This window comes from Poecile atricapillus, chromosome 18 (assembly GCF_030490865.1).
Source record: "Poecile atricapillus isolate bPoeAtr1 chromosome 18, bPoeAtr1.hap1, whole genome shotgun sequence".
Classification (NCBI taxonomy): Eukaryota; Metazoa; Chordata; class Aves; order Passeriformes; family Paridae; genus Poecile; species Poecile atricapillus.
The window spans coordinates 6,204,319-6,225,636 of record NC_081266.1 but is presented as its reverse complement, the minus strand read 5'-3'; the positions used below and the strand labels follow the sequence as shown (position 1 = coordinate 6,225,636).

Sequence of the window (21,318 nt, the reverse complement as noted above, 5' to 3'; positions counted from 1 at the left end):
TCCCTGTCTGCTCCCTCTAGCCCTGCTGTAAGACACCATCCTGGGCTGGGAAGCAGTGCCAGCCCCAAGAGGATTCTCATGAGAATGGATGAGGATCTCTGGCCTGCTGACCTGCTGTGGCCAGCTGTCCCTTGTAGCACCAAATGTGCAAAAGCACTGTCACTCTACAGACCAAGCAATTTGTTACGGAGCCTCAGCTCTGTGACACTCCCCTTCACACCTCCAGGTCCCCAGGAGGGGTCCCTGCTGTTTGTTGGGTCCCCAAAGCAGCACCCTGCCTCTCCTGTGCAGCCTTTACGTGCAAGCTGGGAGTCTGACAGACAAGCAGGGAACAGCAGCCCGTGTGGCAAACAGGCTCTTCCTGGGAGTGAAAACATGGCACCTCAAAGTTCCTGCAGCCAGATGCAATTTCAAGTCTTCCTTTGCCCTCTAATTAGTTGGCATCTGCTGTAGCAACTATTATCTTTCTAGTTACACAGCGCTGAGGACAATGGCTCCTTATTTCCTGCCACAAACACCGGGTTACTATTTACCTCTAGCTGTACCTCCTCTATCTCCTATTCCCATTAAAAGCAAGGGCCATTAATGACTGCGGTGATGGGAAACACTGGCGCACTTGGTCGTAAATTAAGACAGTTGGAGCCTTCAATTACTTGCAGTGTGCAGCCTGTATTCAAACACTTACCTGCTCCTCTAAAAATGCTCACCTATTTCCACTCTGAACCCAAATGGACTGTTTGAAACAAGATGCTTTGTGTCGGGGTGGGTGTCTCGAGCTGCATTTTGTCCCGAGCCAGTAGAAACCTGAGGAATTCCAGGGGGCCAAATGCCTCCCCGATGTAATTCCATTTGGATCCCTCTATGTGTGAGTGTGTGCACGTGTAGGAGCAGCGAGGCGCTCTTTGCGCTGCCTGTGAGGCTCTGCAGCTCCTGCTGTGTGGGGACTTGGGATGCCTGACGATGTGGGGCCCAGAGATGGGGGACCCGCACACGACAAGTGTAACTTCTGGCTGCTGCAGAGCTGCCACCAAGCTCGGAGACCAGGCACGTAAATCCTGTCTCCCCCCGTGCACCGAGCTGCCCGGCAGTCCCGGGGGCTGGGCACCGCCTGCAGTTACATCGACATAAATTCGCGGTGATCCCGCTAATGCCTGTGCAGCTACTCCCTGCTTCTGCCAGGAAAAGTGAGAACGGGATCTGGCAGTGAATCTGTGAAGTTTTATGGGGAGGAGGGCGGGGGACAGCCCCCAGTGTGATTCCTGGTGTTGCAGGCAAGGGATGGATGCGCTTGTTGAGCGCCAGCCCCATCAAGAGCTTCGTGCGCTGTCTCCTGTGCCAAACTTTGCCAGTCTGTTTTAACAACATCCCCGAACCGGGTTCTGCCTCATTCGCACCTTCACTGCAGCCCAGCCGCCCGCCCGCGCTGGGAGCGAACAGATGCCAAAAATCCCTTCTGGGATGAGGCAGCAGGGCACCAAGTCAAAGAAAGTCAAGCCAGGAAGCCCGCAGCCCGTAGCGGAGGGGTTTTGGCTCCCGGCACGTTGTCTCCTGGGCCCGGAGCCACAGGAGCAGGGTGCTCGTCAGCCCGCACAGCGAGAAGCGGAGGGCACGGAGCTCTCCGGAGCTCTCCGCAGCTCAGGGCGGCGGAGCGGGCCGGACGCTGAGAGCTGGGGAGGGAGCACCGGGATGTCCCTGCCCCAGTGTCGGGGGGGGCCGCGCTGCCGGCCGGGGAGGAACCCAGCCCGCTCGGGCCGCGCCGTTCCGTCCCCATCGCCCCCCTGCTCGGGCCCCCCGCCCCCCCGACGGCAGCGGCTCCGCAGCTCGGCCCCGGGCCCGGCGGGGACTCCGTGCGGCCCCTCCGGCGAGCCCCAGGCCGGCGGTGCCCGCGGCGGGGCGGGCGCAGGGCGCGGGGGGCGGGCGCGGGGCGGGGGGAGGCGGGGCGGAGGCGGCCGGAGCCCCCGGGATCCGCCGGCACCTCCCGGGCCCGGCACTCGCCGCCGCCGCCAACTTCGGCCGGGAGCCGCGCTCGGTGCCGCCGCTCCGGAGCCCGGCGGCGCCGCGGGGAGGGCAGCGCCGGCAGCGTCCCCGCTCCCCTCGGGCAGCCGGCGGGGGCTCGGCCCGGCGCGGCGGCCCCGGGGCAGGTGCGTCCCCTCGCGGTCTCCGGCCGCCGCCGCCCGGCGGGACGCGGAGCCCCGTGCCCGCCGCCCGCTCACCTGCCGCCGCCGCCCGGGACCGCGGCGCCCGGGAGATGCAGGTAGGAGCGGCCCCGGCCGCCGGGGGAGGCGTTCGGCCGCGCCGGGCGCCGGGGACCCCCGGGCTCGGCTCGTCCCGGCCCGGCCGCCTCCCTGCGCGGCCCCCGAAGGGGCGGGAGGCTCCGGCGGGGCTCCGCCGCTTCTCCCAGCCCGGCGGGCGAGCTCTGCCGCCCAGCCCCGGGGCCGAGCGGGGGCTGCGGGGATCGGGCTGCGCGGAGCCCCCGCGGGACCATCGCGGGCAGGGACCGTCGGGGGCCGGGCCGGGCAGCAGCCCCCGGAGGAGCCCCCGGAGCGCGGGGCTGGGGCCTCGCTGGTGTTACCGCACCGGGAGAGACCCGCCGTGTCGTGACAGACGCTGCCGGGCTGCGAGGGGCCGCCCTCTGCTATGAGGGATGTCGCTGGGGCCAGAGGGATGCTCTCCGGGGTGGCAGACGCTGTGCCGGTGAAACAGATGTTCCTCAGGCGTGACAGACATGAGTTCACAAAACAGATGTTGCTCCAGTGGGGTGGACCTTGCTGCGAGCAGAGGGATTTTGCCGTCAGATGAGGATGCTTTCCTGGGAGCAGCCACGGTGTCCCTCTCACCCGTGAGCGTGTGGGGTGGCTGCATGTGCCAGCACGAGTCATGGCATGAGGCGTGGGGAAGGGTCCTGGTGCTCTTGGAAACACAGATGAGAAGTGTGCCCCGTTTCACAGCACCAGGGCATGAGCATCCCATTTATGTCTGTGACAGACACGCTGTTTAATGAAACTTGGTTTTTGTTCTGGGAATTGTGGTGCAATACTTCCCTTAGTGGTACAGATAAAACAACTTCCCCAAATGTATTTTTGTGTGTTCTCATGCACTTTGCCCCATGTTTCTGATAGTTTTCCTCTGCCATCAGGTGAGTGTCCCTGTAAGTGTCTCTATCCAACTTTCACCTGCCTCTTAGTGCATTTCTGGCTGTGCTACAGTGTGTCATCATCATCATCATCATCATCATCACTCTTGCCCTGCTGCCTGCACCCATCTGCTCACCTGTTCACCTTTGGGGTCGGGGTTTTTTGGGACAGAGCTGTTTCTCACACACTGTACACTGTTTCTGTATACTGGCACTTAAGCTCTTCAGTTTCTTCATATCCAAAACCTTGCTGTGTCGTGTTCCTTGTGTGCACCTGCACATTTCTAGTGTGAAGTGCTCTGCTCCACATCACCTGCACGTGGGGACTGTGTGCATCGATGCTTGCTCATCTGCCTGGGTGTCGAGGGCTCTTTCTTGGTGCCCTTTATGAGGGTCCTTGTCCCCACACTCCACTGGGCACACACAAGGTGTCTCTCTGTCCTTTCCCCTCACCTTTGTCCGTCTGTCCCTTTGGAGCCCTCCTGGTGCGTGCACATCTCCAGTGCCTCCCCCACCTTCCTTCCCCACGCCAGTGCCCAGGTGTGAGCCTGTCACTGCCCTTTCCTCCCACGTGTGCTGCTGGCATGGACATGTGAGATGAAGGGACAGCTTTTTTGGGTGGTGGCAGTTCCACCTGCGGGTGCCTGTCTCCTGGCACAAAGCTGGAAATGGAGATCCAAGCTGGGTGCACGTTCCTCTTCCCAAAAGAGAAAGAAGTGAGCTTTCTCAAGGTTGGCAGGAGAGAGACTCCTCCTAAACCAGGATCCTGTGCGTGGAAGTGATGGATTTAGCCAAGGTGAAGGCTGGGCTCTGCAGGAATTCAGGTGGAATGTTTTTCACCCCAAACATCCAAGGTCTGGGATGAGTTGCCACGTGTGCAGAGAAGCTATAGCCCAACTATTCAGGGTTTTGTCTTTCTTTGGAGAAAATAGCTGAGTCTCTGAGGAGAGAAGCATGAGGATGAGCTGCCAGTGTAGGTCAGGAGGCAGAGCTGGGGAAGTGAGCTGGCCCCACTCCAGCCTTGGGTTTCCTCTGCTTACAGGCTCTGTTGCTCACTCACATTTCTGTGCCCAGGAGTGTCTGCAACAGATCCCTTCCCTTGGGAAAGGAGACACTCCCAGGCTCCTTCAGTATCAGCACACCTCTCCTCTCAGGAGCTGTGAGCAGCCCCTGTGTCCTTCCCCTTGTCTCTGGTGCCTGGACATTGAAAATGTCCTTCCACATGTGACTGATCTCTGTTTAGGAAAGCTGAAACTGAAGTTGTGGCTGCAGGCTCCCAGCCCTGAGAAGTCTTCTTTCTCAGCCCTTTCCCTCCCAGTCTGCCAGACTTCATTACATCAGTTGGGGAAAAAAAAAAAATATAGAAATTTGGAAAGAGCTGGTTCTAGAAAGTTTGGGGTACTATGTTTTAAAGAATAATTAACATTCTTGTATAGCGAATCTCCAGGAGCTTGTTCTTTTAGGAAGAGATCAAATACTGTGAAATTTAAAGTTACCTTTAAGCTATTAGTCCCTTTCTCTAGCCCAGTAGGCCCCTCTGTTTCTGGACTGCTTCATATCTTGACTCTTTTGTCCTGAAGTTGTTGGGTTTGGGTTTCAAGGCACACAGGGAAATCAGCTCTTTTCTGAAAACTGCATGATTACTCATTTAAATGAATATAAATTGTTTCTATTCATAAGATTTTTTTTTTTCCTAGCAGCTGATCAAAGTTCGAATGAAAACCATTTCATCATTTCCAAATAAATTGGACACACACACACACACACAGAGCATTTCAGAGAGACTTTTGAACTCAGTACTTGTAAAATCAGGATGTGGACAGCCAAGGCATGTTATGTAAGACAGGGCAGTCTGTGATTTGATTCCACTTTTGCATAGAAAGGGAGCTTCGCTTCCTGGGAGAAGGCACACAGGCTTTATTAAAGCTGAAGGCGGTGCAGAGAGGACTCAGGGGAATTTCTCCTGGACTAAAAAAATCCTTTTCTAATGGGAGATTTAAGGAATCTGGGTAGGATTTCAGAAAGAACATTAAGATGTAGCATGGTGGGATACGTGACTGCTTTCAGCAGCTCTGAGAGGAGCTGGTGCTTGGAGAGCTTTCTAATTCAAGAGGAGAACTTGAGGCATGTGGTTGGGCATTGAAATTCTGTTAGAAACAGGCGGTGTTTTTAACAGCAGGGTGATTAACCTTCAGAACAAACCACCAAAGGCAGCATTTGCTTCTCCAGCTCTTACAACCTTCCAATAAAGATGGGGTGTCGCTGTGGAAGGGATGCTTTACTGAAGTGCAAGTACAACTGGCTGGGGCCATATGGACGAAATTCCAGATGGGAGCAGACCCTGGGATCTCCTGAGCTTTGCCTTGGGGCTTGCTGAAGCTCAGGCAGGCTCTGCCCTGCTCAGAGCCAGGTGGAGCAGGGTCCTTGCAGCCGTGTTCCCCCTGGGCACAGCGGTCCTGGAGCAGGGATGCTGCCCTTGGCACAGCTGCTGGCATGGCACACATGGCACCCTGTGCCTGTCTGAGGGATGCTGCCCTTGGCACAGCTGCTGGCATGGCACACATGGCACCCTGTGCCTGTCTGAGGGATGCTGCCCTTGGCACAGCTGCTGGCATGGCACACATGGCCTCCTGTGCCTGTCTGAGGGATGCTGTCCCTGCACAGCTGCTGGCATGGCACACATGGCACCCTGTGCCTGTCTGAGGGATGCTGCCCTTGGCACAGCACACATGGCCCCTGTGCCTGTCTGAGGGATGCTGCCCTTGGCACAGCTGCTGGCATGGCACACATGGCACCCTGTGCCTGCCTGAGGGATGCTGCCCTTGGCACAGCTGCTGGCATGGCACACATGGTCTCCTGTGCCTGTCTGAGGGATGCTGTCCTTGGCACAGCACACATGGCACCCTGTGCCTGTCTGAGGGATGCTGTCCCTGCACAGCTGCTGGCATGGCACACATGGCCTCCTGTGCCTGTCTGAGGGATGCTGCCCTTGGCACAGCACACATGGCACCCTGTGCCTGTCTGAGGGATGCTGCCCTCATCCTCCTCATCGTCCTTGGAGCTGCAGGGCAGAGCTGAGCTCCCGTGGCTTGCAGGAGGCTGCAGGGCAGGGGGAGCACTGCATGTCCCTCCAGGTTGTGGGCTCAGCATGGCTCAGGCTCCAGAGGCTGGCTGAGTTCGCAAGGTTAACTCCTTGGTTTTGGTTCTTTTACTCGTTTTTTGCCCTCCAGAAGGGAGCTGGGAAGGGCTGTGACACCCAGATGGCTTCGCTGATGCCGTGGCCCCTATTGCTGCCTGGGGTTCCCGGTACCTTTCCTTGGCAAGGTCCCTTTGCACGCCGTGTACCCAGCATCTGCACCTTTCCTTGCGCTGCAGAGCTTCTCTCCACAGCTCTCCTGCTTGCTGGGGATGCTGCCAGGCAGGAAGATGCTGGGGCAGAAATGCCCACAGAGCCGTGTGCTGCCAGCCCCTGGCCCCGCAGCCCCCAGCAGCCCTTTGAAGGGCTGTCCCCAGGGGCCGCAGTGCCAGACACCAGGGCTGTGTGATCCCCATCTCTTCCCCTCGGAATGTTTACCTGGCTAAATTTAACTCCCCAGCCGGCTTCATCCCTCCTAAGCCGACCTGTTCTCTTGTGGCCGGGCTGTGGCTCCGGCTGCTGCCGCCTTTCCTGCCCGCCTCGGGTGCAGCTTTGCTGCTCGCTCCCTCTGCTCGGCTCTTTCAAGGTCCTGAGCAAGCCAGCTCTGCCTCTTGTAGATTTATTTTTAAATCTGGTTGCACAGCCCTCAGGACTGGAGGGTGCCTTGTCCTCTCATCTCGGAGTGTTTATTCTGCAGCGGGCTTCAGGAAATCTCCCCTTGTCCCGCTGCAGGCCGCAGTTTTCCTCCCTGGCTGTGGTTGCTCTGAAGGGACAGAGCCTCTTTCTGCCCCCACAGGGATCCAGCAGTGGGGTTCATCCCTGCAAGGACATCTTCCTTATTTCACTTCAGAGCTGGCTTTTCTTGCTTTGGGAAGTGGTGATGTGCCCCTCATCCTCAGAGGAGCTGGAGAGAGGGACAAGCAGAGGAAAGGGAGCTCCTGTTTCTGTCGGGCTGGGTAGAATTGGCTTTCTTCAGAATTTCTGAGTTTGGGACGATAAATGCAGCCCAGCCTGGCAGCCTTCTGCATCTAAATAAAACCCTGGGGATCAAATCTTGGTGTCCTGCAGGAGACCTGTGCGTGAGCTCTCTCTCCAGGCATGCCTGCAGCTGATGCTGTGCTCTGCCACATGACAGAGATGGTTTGAGCCCTCCTCGGCCCCTCTTTGAGCTAACCCGGTGGCCTGGGCTTTAATACTCCCATATTCAGAGCTAAGGTAAGGCAGGCAGGGCTTTCATGACTGCTGATTTGGGGTAGCCAACTCCAAATGCTGTCAAAGGTCCTGTTTTTCCCCGAGGTTCAGCTGTTTGGGATACTTGGGCATTCTTGAGTAGTCTGGACTTGATTACTCCAAGTGACTAAGTCCATTTTGCTTCATCTCGGCCTCTGGAGCAAAACAGAACGAGATGAATTAATGCAGAACGTACCAGGGATGCTCAAACAGAGTGAATTTTCCTGGGAATCAGTCTGTGGCCAGAGAGCTCATGGCACTGTTGCGTGCAGGGATGGGTAAAGAGCTCTTGGTTTAGATTAATTTGTGGTTTTAAGTAGCTGGTGGGAAAGGCTCAAAGGGTTTGATAGTTTTTGTCTCGGGGGAAGAAAAGCAGAGCAACACTGTGTCTTTATGAAGAGAGAGATTTGTGAACACATAGGAAGTTTAAGCCTCAATTTATTTGAAGGATTTGAGGGAAAAATACCTGTAAACTCTGCCATCACTGTTGGAGGTGAGGGAGACTCAGTGATTGGGTGGAACATGTGTTTCAGATTTGTGTTTATCCATCATTAAGGGCAGAGGGTTAAAGTCACAGCAATACTAATATTTCAGTGGTCTCTCTAAATTTGTCTTCCCTTTCCAGTTGTTCTGTACTTAACTTTTTGGCTGGTTTGGTATCATTGTTTAACTGAGTCCTGAAGCATTGTAGCACCTCTGTTATGGACAAGTTGGAGCTGTAAAGCAAATTAAATGACAGTCTCCCTTGCTTAACTGGAAAACTTCTCTGAGCTTTGTTATGTATCACAGAGTGTCGAGAGAGACACATGAGCCCAAGGATGTCTTCATTAATGGAACATTTTTCAGAAAAAATAATTTTGTGACTGTCGGGTTCATTACTCCCTGAGGTGTTGCTGAGTGCTTCAAAATTGTCTCCAATCATAAAAAATTGATACTGTGCAAAGGAAAATTAAGTTCCTTTTTTTCCCCCTTCCTCTCTGTTTACAGCTTGAACAATCCTACAGGTTCCTTTATTATATTCTATGGCCCAGATTTGCTAATAATTACTGTAAATATTGGTCCTGGCAGGGTGTCAGGCTTTTGTTTAGTAAATATTTTGCCATTATCGTTTCTGTGTCACAGCTGGGAAGGTTTGTAGTGTCCTGGGGCTGTCATCACTGTCAATTTTGCCCAGTTTTGCATCTTTGCAGACTGACTGAAGCTTTCCAGTCTTACCCTGAGATGCTGCAGATATTCATGGGGCAGCCCCATTGTTTTTTGACTCTGATGGAAGTTTCTGGTTTTGGAGCAGAATGTCAGCTCTGTCACACATCCCGTGTGTGGAAGTGTGCACAAACCAGGTTTCTCAGCAACATCTGCAGCCTTGTGGGTGGCTGGTGATTGGTGATAATTTACAGGGGGTGCTCCTGTGAATTATCACCAATTACCTGTCCCAATTTCTCTTCTGTTTTTAGAACTATTCCCCATTTCCATCTATTCCTAACTAGCTCTTTGGGAGTTTTGCCAGTGTTCAAAATGAACTCCTAATCATTTTTTTTATGAATGGCAAGGAGGTTTTTCAGCTGGATAAGTTTGGTAAGTGCAGCATTGGCTTTGTTTGTTTTTTACTGAGAAGATGTAAGGGTTTGTATTTCTGCACGACAGCAGTTTCACCCCGGTGGTAGAAAACCCCATTGCAGGAAACAACCCAAACTTTTAACGTAAAACTTCTTTATCTTCCAAGCAAATGGTGCCAATTAGGTCAGGCTCACACACCAGGAGCAATTTACTGTCTGAGTTTGTGTCTATGCCATAGCCCATGAAAGAAGGGGAGCCACAGCATTTTCTGTGGGCACAGCTGTGACCATGGAGGCATCTTTGTCAGCACAGCTGACACTGGGGTGTTGGGAGAAATTTGTATTTTTTTATTTTTTTTTAATTTCTTGAACTAAAAAAAGTTTTGTGGGGTAACCTTGAAAGTCTGGACCAGGTCCTGCTTAGAGAGGCCAGGTAATGCTTTCAGGTCAAACTTAAAACCAAGCTAGAAGCAATAGGAACAGCAGTTAAGTTTAGACAGAGTTAGTTTGTGCTACCTAAGCCTTACTGTAGCTTTTGGATGAGGCTGAACTAGGAAATGTGTTTTAAATAATAAATGTTTTCAGAAAGTTCTGCCAGTTTGTTGCTGCTTTTGGTAAAGCTGGGTGAGATGTGAGTTGGCAAAGCTGGTGCTTCGTGCAGTCCATCCCAGCTGAGCAGATGGAAGTCAGCCACCACAGGATGCCTCAAAGTAGGCACAGAAAGCTTTACCTGCTAATTCCTGCACCCCCCTGAGGCAACAAGGAATGTTATCCTCAGGAACTCATTCTTCCTCCTGCTAAAAAAAGGAGACGATCTTCACAAAGCCCAAAACCTTCATCCACAGCCAGGGAAGGATTATCTGGCAGAGATGTGCAAGAGGATGTGTGTGCTGGGGGCTGGAGCAGGGATAGGGAAATTGTGGAAATTGTGCCTCACTGACACCTTGGGACAGGTGTCAGAGGCTGCCATGGGGTGGTCACAGCTTCTTAAACTCAGCCTGGCATTGAAGGAGCTCCGAAGCAATGCCCATTCCCAAGTTGTAGGATGACATCCAGAAAGTCCATCCACTCGCAGGTGCTGGATGTTAAAAGCTCCAGAGCTGCTTGAACATGACCTGTTCTCCATTTGGTTTCAGGCAAATGCTGCTGGTCTGCTCAGTGGGGACTGCACCTAAATACATTTCACTCTTCCCTTCATCTGTTCTGTGCACGTGTGCCGACGCCTTTGGCTCTCAGTGCCAGCATCTCCACATCAGATTCACCTGCTCCTGTCGCTGCTGCCTTGGCAAGGCTTGGCACAGCTCAGCATTGTGCTGGCTGGCTCTGCCAGGCCACCCTGACGAGTGGCAGTGTGAGCCTCACATGGGTGACTAGTCCCTGTAAATTGTGCTGTGGGTGTGGAGCAGGGAATGCTGCTTTCTGGCATCATCCCTGCTTCCTCAGCAGGCTCTGGCTGCTTCTTCCTGCACAGGGACTGCTGCACATCTGCCCAAAGATGCTCAGAAATCTTCTGGGTTACTGAGGTTGCAGTTAGCCTTTTGTTTGTAGGGTTTGTTCCTGTGAAGGAAAAATATTAAATGAGTTTTTAGAGGCATTTTAGTGCTTCCAGAGGCCTGCTTGCCTTTTCCTCTCAAAGGTTTTGCAAAGCCAGGCTTTGCAAAAGGATTTATCCATCATTGTCCATGAGCCTTTGGAGAGAGGTGTGTAATCCTGGATGCTGATGAAGAGGAGATGTTTTGGAGGGCATCCAGAAGTATCTGCAGACCCCACTCCTCCTCTGTGTGCAAAATGAGTTTCTGTTTGCTACTCACCTGACACCTTGGACCATTTCCCTAAATTAAAATAGCTAATTACTCTGTAATAGTTCAGGTTCCTAAGAAAGTCTGGGTGCAGGTGTATTCCTGGATTTCTATAAGGAATCTCCAGTGTGGATAACCCCAGTGCAGACATGCCTGGAGCAAATGTCCGGTCCTCGAGCAGCACAGCAAACAAACACAGAGCTGGCAAAGTGGGGAAAAAAGCTCCCAGAAAAAAAGCATGGGTTTGACCTAAATTGAAATTTTCAGAAGAAAAACATGCTTTTCTGTAGTGGTGTTTTCAAAACCTAATGATTTCTGTTTCCAATTGACATTTCCACTTAAATGTCATTCTATGTTGAAATCCAGAACAAGAGTTTAAATTTCAGGTCAACACCCCAAAATCTCAGATTTTGGATCAACATTGAATTTTCACAGAATCACAGAACAAGAGGTTGGAAGGGACATGGAGGATCATCTGATCCAGCCCTTCTTGGCAGAAGCACAGTCTGAACAAGATGGCCCAGCACCGTGTCCAGCGAGTCTTAAAAGTGTCCAATGTTGGGGAATCCACCGTTTCCCCAGGGAGATTTTTCCAATGGCTGATTGTTTCCATTGTGTGAAATTTCCCTTTTCTGTTCCAGCTGGAATCTCCCTCAGGAGTAACTTGTACCCATTACCCTGTATCTTTTCCATGTGGCTCCTTGTAAGAAGGGAGTCTCCATTTTCTCTGTAGCCACCATTTAAATATTGGAATATGGTGACAAGATCTCCCCTAAGCCTTCTTTTCCCAAGGCCCTTTTCTCTCAGCCTCTCCTCACTGACAGGTTTCCCACTCTTTTTGCCATCTTTGTGGCCCTTCTCTAGATCCTCTCCAGCCTGTCCATGTATTTTTATTTTATTTTATTTTTTGCACAGCAGGCACCAAAATGGAAGACAGAATTCCAGGGCCCATACATTTGTACTGTGCTGGTAAACAGAGAAAATTCTGTTCAAACATTTTGAATGTTTTGCTTCTATCCATAATATCTTCCTTCCCACCCTGATTTTCAAATCAGGAGCATTTGGAGTTGTTCCTACTATGAAATAGTGTCATATTTTGGCCTTTCATCCCTATTTGGGATGCAGGCAAACGCTGAAATCCCAGCCCTTCTTGGGGAACTGAGGCTCTATTTTCTCACCAGATCCACAAAAGTATATTTCCACTGGTTCTGCTGGCTGGCTACTTCAGTACTTTGTCAGTGATGACTTATAATTCAGTGCAGATTGAACCTGTGGTGTGTCCACATGGCTGGAGAGGCTGAGGGCAGTTAATCTTTCTTGCTCTGTGTTGTGCTTTCAAATTAATATTCACATTTCTTTCCAAAGATAAATTTTCCTTCTGAGCCAGCATTTGGTAGTGCCCTGCACAGCTGCCTGATACACATTCCATGCACAAAAGAGGATCCTGGTGCTCTCCCAGCCTAGCTACAAGCTGTTCTATGAAATCAGGATGTTTTAAAATTTAGGACAGTTTTGTCTGTTGTTTGCAATCTCACAGCTTGCCGTGTATCTTCCTGCTCAGAAGTTGCTTTCCCCCGTTTGCAGCCCTGTGGGGAGGTTTTTCCTGCTCTGTGCAGTATTTCTGGAGCAGTTTTATGGTGTTCCCCCCAAGCAGGCTTTTGTCAAAGCAAGAAAAGCTTCTGAAGCAAGAAATGTCCTTTTCTGTCTGGCTTTGAGGTGTTATCTTCCCTCTTCCCAAATGCAATTGGCTCCATCTGCATCCCTAAGCTGTTTTGTTTGGAGCGAGGAGAGCTCAGAAAATCAAGGGAGGCCACACACATAAACAACTGTGTGTGAAATCAATTAATCTAAATGAGCAGGAGACTTGTTCTTGAAGGAGAAAAAGCCTGGTTCTCACAGAAACCTCCCCTTGTGTATGGTGGGACTGTTACAAACATGACATCTCCGGGACAGGGATGGGCTAGGTGAGTGTGTTAACCTTTTTGGCCAATATTTGCAGGAAGAGTGCTGTTTGATTGTGTTTGAAGAGCTTGCCATGCTCTTTGTATTTTAACAAGTGATTTTTCATTGTGGATGCAGTGGTAGAGTGCTAAAGCAGGCACTACCGAAGGGAGTGAATTTTGACATCTTAACTTCAAATATTTGCATCAGAAATTTGGTTCCGAGCATTGCACTCACCCAGCCAGGGATAAGAAGTCATTCTTCTGTGTTTGGGTGATAGACATTACCAGTGAAACACACACAACCTTAAAAACTATTTTTTACCTCTAATGAGAGAAAATCCATGCTTCCTGAAGAAGTTTGGTAAGGAGAAGAGGTTTCCTCAGCTCTCCCACAGGAGGGGGGTTATTCACATCTCACCGTGGTGCCCAGGGTCAGTAATTCCAACCATACCCCAGGCTCACTCTCTACCTCTTTAAAGAATAGCCTCCTCTCCTGGATGGCTGGGGCAGAATAAAATGAGCAAAAAGCTGTGTCTGGCCTCTCTTGGCTGAGGGAAGGACGTGGATCCAAGGCCTGAAGAGAGCACAATTCAGGGGAAGGTTCAGGAGACAGCCGCTCTGCTCAGCCTCTTAAATCCACAGGAGAGGATGAGGTAGTGCAAGTGTGAGAAATCAAAAGTCTCTGTGCCTGTAGTGTTACTCAGACATTAAAGGCTTATCATGGCCATGAATCTTCCCTGGCTCCACCTTGCCTCCCTTTTGGGGATGGGGAAAGCGGTAGGAGGAATGGGTTTGTGTTTTGCACTGAGGGCTCCTTGAGGAATCGCGCTCTGCTTGGGCCGGCTCGGAACTGAAAGCTCATCCTTGGGAGTGAGAGTTTCCCAAAGGCTTGATCTAAAGCCAGATCTTGATAAGCTACTCCTGTCCATGCAGCTTTGTTATGTTCTGCTGTGATTTCTTGATTCAAATGGATCATTTTCCTGATTCGAGAGGTCTTGCATGACTGAGACTTCAGTGTGTAATTTCTCCTTCAGGACCAGGAGATTGCCCCACATGGAAGCCAAAAGGATGCTCTGTGTTCCTGAGGGGCAGAGAGCCCTTCTGGAGAAGACAGACAGCCCTCCTGTAGCTTTCTGCCTGGAAACATCTCTGGTTCTTCACCTGGTACAGCCAGCTGGTGCCAAAACCCTGCCTGTGGATGCTCCTGAGCAGCCACTGCCTTCTGGCATTCTGATCACAATAGTTCAGCTCCTTTGTTGTCTGATTTGTTGGAGGGAGGAGATCCCTTCCCAGGGCCCTGAGGGCACAACCTCAGCTTCCTAGAGCTACATTTATTTTCTAAACCTCCCACAGCCCTGGGGTGACCCCCTGGAACCATCTTGCAGGGGAGGTGTCTTCTGAAATACACCCAGTCATTTGCAGGTTAGTTGCCTTTACACCTCTAAAATTCCTTGCCCTTGGGCACTTTTCTAGGTCCCAAAAGCAGCCAGGGTGCCCCTTCAGGCACCCAAGTGCCTTCAAGTGGCCTGTTCTCCACTTTCACATCCATGAAAGGAGATTCCATGCCCAGTGCAGTGATGCTCGTGTGCTGTTCACATCATTTTCTCTCACAAGCCTCTGGGGAAAGGACAGATCCTGGTTTTCCCTGACTCTGAGGTGGAAATACAAAGAACACCCAACAACACAAGTAAATTAAAGTGCTAATTTCCAGGACCTAATTACAACGGTTGGGTTTGCTGCCTGACCTGAAAATACAACTCCTCTTGCGAGGTTTCCTTGTTTTGGGGTTTTGCTTGTTTGTTTACGTTAAGCAAAGCAAGGGAACAAGAGCCACGCTCCCGAGCAGGAGAGGATGGTTTGCCTGGTTTATTTTCCTGTGTTCCTGGCTGGCTTTTGCTCAGCCAGTTGTGCCCCACACTGTGCTTTGGGAGGGGCATTCTGGGCTAAATATATCTGTGCTGCCTGTGAAATGCAGTATGGGGTGCTGCGTCATTTGGTGGCTTTTACTTGGAAACTAAGGTGGGAAGCCAGCTTTTATTTTCAGCCTTGGGTCAGATGCATTGGTCAGTTGTCTCACTCAGATTTTTAGTCTTGATCAGGAGTTTGTCCTTGCAAGACAGACATAAACCTGCTCTCTAAATAAAAAGCCAGGCTCATCACGGCAACAAAATCACATTGGGGCAACCATATTTTTCTTGCTCGGCAACCAGATTTACAGTCTGAGAGCTCGTTCAGACGGATTACCTTGAGAGCAGCAATGAAAGTCATAGCTCAAATATCATGGCTTAATGAGTAGAGGAGCTGGTGTGGTGCTGTGAGCTCTAAATATATCAGAAGGAGCCCCGGTGCTGGCAGCACGCTGGCAGCTGGAGCCCTTGGGCTCGCACTGGTGGTGAACAGAAATGGATCCCTCCACGAAATGTGTGAGGAACAGATGCAGCCTGGTGACTAAAGAAGGCTGGGGTTCTGCAGTTTCTGGCTCTTTTTGTTTTGTCCTCCTCTGCTGTTCCTGCTAGTGCATGGGAGTGATTTCAGGAGAAAGGAAGATATTCCTGATGTGTGGAAGTGCTGGGGGGGACACAGCCCACCTGAGCTCGCTGTGAGCTCTGCACACCCAAACAACAGCAGCAGGGCAAGTGTGGCTGCACTGGTGACAGGAATCTGCTGGGGCTCTTGGGGACATAGGCAAAGTGACAAAGGGTGGAAACTCCTGCTCTTCCTCCATCAGCTCTCCAGGCTCACCTGCCTGCACACTGACATGCTGCAGTCACATCCCTGGCAGCTGAGGATGTGTTTTGGTGTTCTCCCTTATGCCACTGTAAGTGAGAGGAATGCCAGTACTGCTGTGTGATTGTCCTGCTGAAAAAGGAGGTGAGAAAACACTTGAGTGTGAGATTTTGCATTTATCTAGGAGGACAGATTAATTTAGGTGCTTTCTAGCACCTAGCACATTGGGGCCAGAATATTCCTGCAGCACAAGGCACAGGCTGCAGAGCAAACTGTGCCTTCTGTGAAGCCTGCGAGGCTCCTTCCCTTGGTGGCTTTACCTGGACACTGCAGCTGTGAGCAGCAGAGTGTCCACAGGATTACAATTCATTTAAAGCAGCCCAGGTCTGGTTTATCCTCTGTTACTCTGATGCCTGGAGAGGGCTGGCCTGGAACAGAGGCTGGACAGGGTTCAGGATAAAGCAGGGATTTATTGAAAGGCCTTAAAGGACACACCTGGGGCAGTGCAGGAGCCTGGCCAGGGCTACACCCAAGAAGGACCAAAAATGGTCCCAAAATGGATGATTGCTCACCAGGGCTCACATTTTTGTAAGTTTTGGTCCATCTGCATATCGGGGTTCATTGTCCAGTCCCAGCTCCAGGTTATGGAGTCCCATCCTTGTTTTCTCCCTTCAGCCCAGCGTTGTTCCTGCTTTTGGGACTGAAACTTACCTTGTCTACCTGCTCTGTGGAGAGGGCTCACCAACATTTCCTATGAAAGACTACAACCTAGGGAAAAACACAAAAGCTAAAAGTTAAGGCATCATTTAGGAGTGTGAGAGAGCAGAGAAACACCTTCCTTTAGCTTTGTTTGTGGGCTCTGGTCCTGCTCTTTTGGCTGTCCATGGTTCATAGGAAGGTGGTAGATAATTGAACAATACTGGCAGGTATTGTAGAAAATTGGCAGCTTTCTGTCTCCTTGTACTTCATTGCTTGGTGCCTTATAGCTGCTGTATCAAATGCTGTGGGTGTGGATATTGTGCATAATATAGATATAATATTAATCTATGGTATTAATATAATTGTTATAGTTAATAATAATTAATAATATAATTAGTTATATGATTATATATAATTATATAAATAATTATATTATTTATATAAACATAAAAGCATACAAATATAAATATTTATATAATCTATATCTCTATATCTATATTTATTAATATATTCATGTACATTATGTGCATGATATATATTAATATTCATGATTTTTAATATTCATGGCTCTGATTCACCAGCTCTGTGACAGTGTCAAGAAGATGCCTCTGTTAGGTGAGGAGATGCTGCATGGCAGTGTGTGTCTCACTTCAGATTTTTACCTAAACCACAGCAACATGCAATTAACCATTCAAAAATCAGTGTTGCTCCTCCTGTGTGAACTTTGCTCCCTCCCTTCCTTGCCCCTCGAGCCATTGCTGTGGGTGTCCCCCTGGCCAGGAATTCTCCTGTCAGCAGGCAGGCTGCAGCCCCAGTGGGTTTTGGGGAGCATCCTTAAATCTGGGCAAGGTGAAATGGGCTGAATGGGTCCCTGGCACTGCACAGAGGGCAGGATGTGTGAAACCCTGTGTGATGATGCTGTTATTGCTCTTTGGTAGTGCTGCTGCTGCTCCAGCTGGAGTTTCTGGGTTACTCTGGGAATACTAAAGGGATGTGGGGTGTGTTTCAGTGTGTCAATCCCACCTGCAAAGCAGCCGTGGGCTCCCCTCACCTTGGTGGGCATTGACTCCAGGGGATGGGGCAAGAGCAGAAAAGCAGCTTTGGGTCTGGAAAAAGCAGGGGCAGCAAAGGAAATGAGCGGGGATGTGGTAACCCAGATGGGATATGGCACAAGAGAGGGAAGGTTTGACTGTCCAGCCCAGTGTTGACACTGCTACGCTGGCGAGCCTGGCACAAAATCTCACATAACCAGTGGGTGGTGTGTGTGGAAGGAGCTGGGGAAGGAGGGGATGTGGTGACACAGAGAATTAACTCCACTCCCATGAGTTTTTCTCTCTTGGCATCTACCTCTGGTTGTGTATTTTTTCACCCTGCAGAAAACAAAGTGGGAGATAACTTTTTTTTTATTTTATTTTTCAGTCATTAATGAGCCATTGTTCCAGGAAAAAAAAAATAATAAAAAGAAAAAAAAAAAAAGTAGGGAGCCATATCATGGGAGAAATTACCTTTCTCATGGGATATAAAACTTAGTGTGTAAATGGTGAAGGTCTCCCAGCACTGATCCTGCCCTGGTCTGACTGTACAGTCCTTAATGTAAAACACGTGATGATTCCTTCTGTAGTTTCAGTAGAAATCTCTCATTTCCCAAACAAGCCTGCTGTGTTCCTGTGTCCTGCTGTTCCTGTGTGCCACCCCAGCAGCCCTGGCAGAGCTTTGGAGCCCTTTGATGGCAGGCGCTGTTTAATTATCAGCGGTGTTATGTTCCCAGAGCTCGCTACATGAAAGCAGAACACCGGCAGCCTGTAATTAATCTGAGCTAATGTGCCGCTGTTTACACTCCATCTCGGAAACCAGACAGATGTAAGAAGACACCCAGCCTTCATCTGGGATCCTCCCAGGTTATTTTGGAGCTATCTTTGGAGAGCTGCGCCGTGCCTGCCCACGCCGCAAGTCCCTCAGAATGAGCACCTTTAACTTTGCTCCCGAATGAGTGGGAAGCTTTGTTTCCTCACAGGGAGCAGGGTTGATGCCTTCTCGCTTGCCTTACCACAGCTGAGGCTGGCTGGCACGGGAGGGAGCACAGAGCTCCTCCAGTAGCTGAATTCTGCACTGGGGAAGGGTGGAAGAAGCCCTGCTTGCTCCATCTCTCTCCTGGCCTTGGCTGAGGAGGAGCCTGCTGGAGATGGGGATGGGGATGGGATCTCCTTGGTGGACGGACAAGAGGGTCTTAAAAATAAAATACTCATTTCTGATCACCCTGCTACAAATATTTAACAGAACAAGGTGATGAAAATGCCTGGAGGTGTGGAAAGACTGAAAAAGATTATGCATCCTTCATTAGAGCAAAGAGTCATAAAAATCAACATGACAGAAGTATATAAACTTAGAAGTACAGAGAGGTAAACCAGGCATTCCTGTGTATACTTTTATGTAATGCAAGGTTTCCAGTGGAATTGAAATAAAACATCTGACACACGTGAAACTTATTTTTTTCGTTGCAGCACATAAATAATTGAGACTGAGAACATAGCAGAGTGCAGAAAGGATTAGATCTATGGATAAAAATCCTGCCCACAGTTTATTAATTTTATTCTAGCTCATTTAGAAGGTATGGGGCTTCCTTCTCCTGGACAGTCTTGCAGCTGCAGCCAGTTTAAAGCTCTTCCTGGCTCTGTAAACCTCCAGTGCCTTCCTCTGAGACATCTGGCAGTGGACACTAGCTTAGAGAGCCTAAGCCTTGCCTTCCAGAGCATCTCTGCACGGAATGATTACTGGCATCAGAGGGGGACACAAATTCTAGTCACCTGCAGGCTGCAATGTAGGACAGGAGGCTGCTGAAGTTTTCCTCCTGGACTGCAGATTCAAGGTGACAATTGCCCATCTTGTCAAACCACCTGTCTCAGTTGTCTCTTTGCCTCTCACCTGGCGCTGTGGTGGGCAGGTGAGCTGTGCAGGAGGAAATGTTCCATCATCAGGGCCGGGGCAGCTCCATCCTCCTGGGGAACAGCGCATTTGGGTGTTCCTGGCGGCATCTTCCTGCAGCAGCGTGTTTCCTCCAGACTCAGTGAGCTGGAAGCAGCCCAGGCAGGCAGGGAAGGCTTTTGCTGGCTTTGAGTTTTCTCGGTGGTGGGTGTGTCTGTGGGCTCCTGGTTTGATTTCAGCTGCTTTCTGCACTGAAGTGCCCTCACACAGCACTCTGTGTGTGCCAGGGCATCCCGGGCAGGCTCCCAGCAGCTGGCTGGGGGATCACAGGTACCCTGCCAGCATCACTGGGGGATTCTGAATTGTCACCCCCAGCAGAGGGTGCTCAGAAGCAGATATCCCAAATACCTGGGTTCTGTGCTCCCGGTGTCCCGGTTCCTGCTGGCACCGTGGGCTGTGAGGAGCGGAGCTGGAGGGGACACACAGGACCTGGCACCCTGCAGTGCCACTGTGGGGTGGGGGAGTGTTAGTCTGGGCTGGCTTTTATCTGATGCCATGGATGTGGAGAATGCACAGTGTCCTCCTCAGGCACGGTCTGCTGTGCAGTTTCACCCAGAGAATCCCATTTGTGAGCTCTGGAGCTGCTCAAAGCAGCAAACCACTTGCATGGGGGTGGGATTTGCTTCAGCACTGAGTCCCTGTTTGAGCTCCAGTGCTGCTGTTCCTGTCTCTGTGCTGGTAGTGGCCAGGTGTGCTCTGAGTCCCCGTCACCTGTGCTGAGCTGAACCTTTCCAGGCGGGTGCAGATCCTTTGGCTGCTCTGTTCCAGCCCGTGGCTTTGGAACTGGGCTTGTGCCTAAACCGAACCAAAACTCTCCAAGTGCATCTTGGTCAAAGCTCCTGAGTTTGATCACATTTTTTGCCTGTCCAAGCTGCAAGATGCAGTGCCAGACTTGCTCCCAGTTGTGCTGAGAAGGATCACAAAGCTTTTGGTGAACCTTCAGCAAGCTTGTGCTAAATGTCAGATCCGGGTGTGTTGTTCAGACTCTGCGTTGTAGATGTCACTTGGCTCCAAAGCGGAGTCCCCAGAGCAAATGTAGAATGTGATCAGAGCCCTGGGATTAGGGAAGGAGAGGATGAATTTTTCTTCAGGTAATTATAGGCAGCTGAGTTGCCTATGGAAAAAAACCTGCTGCTAATGCTCAGCACCTTTTGGGAATTTCCTGTAGAGTAGGCAGCACTCACATCAAAGGGGGAAATACCTGACTGGTCCTTAATCCAAGGCTCTCCTGGATTAAAGAAAGACCACAGGTCTTGATTATATCAAATCCAAAGCCTTAATTTCTTTCTTTACAAATCTTCCTTATTTTTCCTAATGCCCTTTCTGCTGAAGAAGGTCCCAGAATGTTTAATCAGCAGACCTAATTAATAGTGCAATCACATCATTCACCTTTGTGGTGCTCTCTTGCACAGGGTTTTCCACCAGTGTCTTTCAGTGCATTTTCCAGAAGAGATTCTTCTCCTGATCTCCCTTTTGCACGTGGGGAAAGCGAGGGAGAGGAGAAGATAGGAGAGACATGCTTAGGTCATGCAGCCAACCAAAGGTGGGGTCAGCAGGAAAGTTGCAGGTCCTTCATTTTGGGTGGTGCTGGAGCTGTTCCTCCAAGCCCCAGGTTGCATTTGGGGCTGGGTGAAACACAGCAGGCATTGAAAGCGTTCAGGACAGAGCGGGGAGGAAGGCAGAGGTGTAATTACACACACGGGGAGCGGTCACGTAGCCAAACGCCAGTGTTTGTGCAAAGCTTGGTGTTGTCTTTAGCAACCACCAGTGTGGTCAGGCACCCATTTATTTCCTCTGAAAGACACCAGGTCAGCGCCCTCGGCGTGTGGAGCTTTGACTCAGAGGATGGAGCTGCTCTGCCTGAGTCACACACGTGGCTTCCTGAAGGACCCTGGTGGCCCTGGAGCACCGAGTGATCTGGCTGCAGTTAAATGAAAGGAGATGTTGAAAAAAACACATCTCACTCTTAAGGGTTAGAAGGGTGATGGGGTTTTGTTTTGGGTTTTTGGGGTTTTTTTTGTTCTTTTGTGAGCTTTTTTATGCTTTTATATTAAAGTCTAGATTTTCCCCTTTCCTCTCCTCAAAAATAAAAAAAACAAACCCAAAAAAACAA

General features: G+C 50.7%; 1 protein-coding gene across 2 annotated transcripts in view; it reads left to right on the top strand.

The window, feature by feature from the left end:
- Nucleotides 1-1,950: 1,950 nt before the first annotated feature.
- The window catches only part of WNT5B (Wnt family member 5B), a 72,411-nt gene continuing 53,043 nt past the window's right edge, over nucleotides 1,951-21,318 (top strand). Inside the window, exon 1 of one of the 2 annotated variants that reach the window (XM_058852872.1) lies at nucleotides 1,951-2,254. In XM_058852872.1, coding sequence (XP_058708855.1) covers nucleotides 2,249-2,254 — 6 coding nt within the window. In that variant the 5' untranslated portion in view covers nucleotides 1,951-2,248. The remainder of the gene's footprint in view (nucleotides 2,255-21,318) is intronic. The other variant, XM_058852873.1, reaches the window with a different exon arrangement.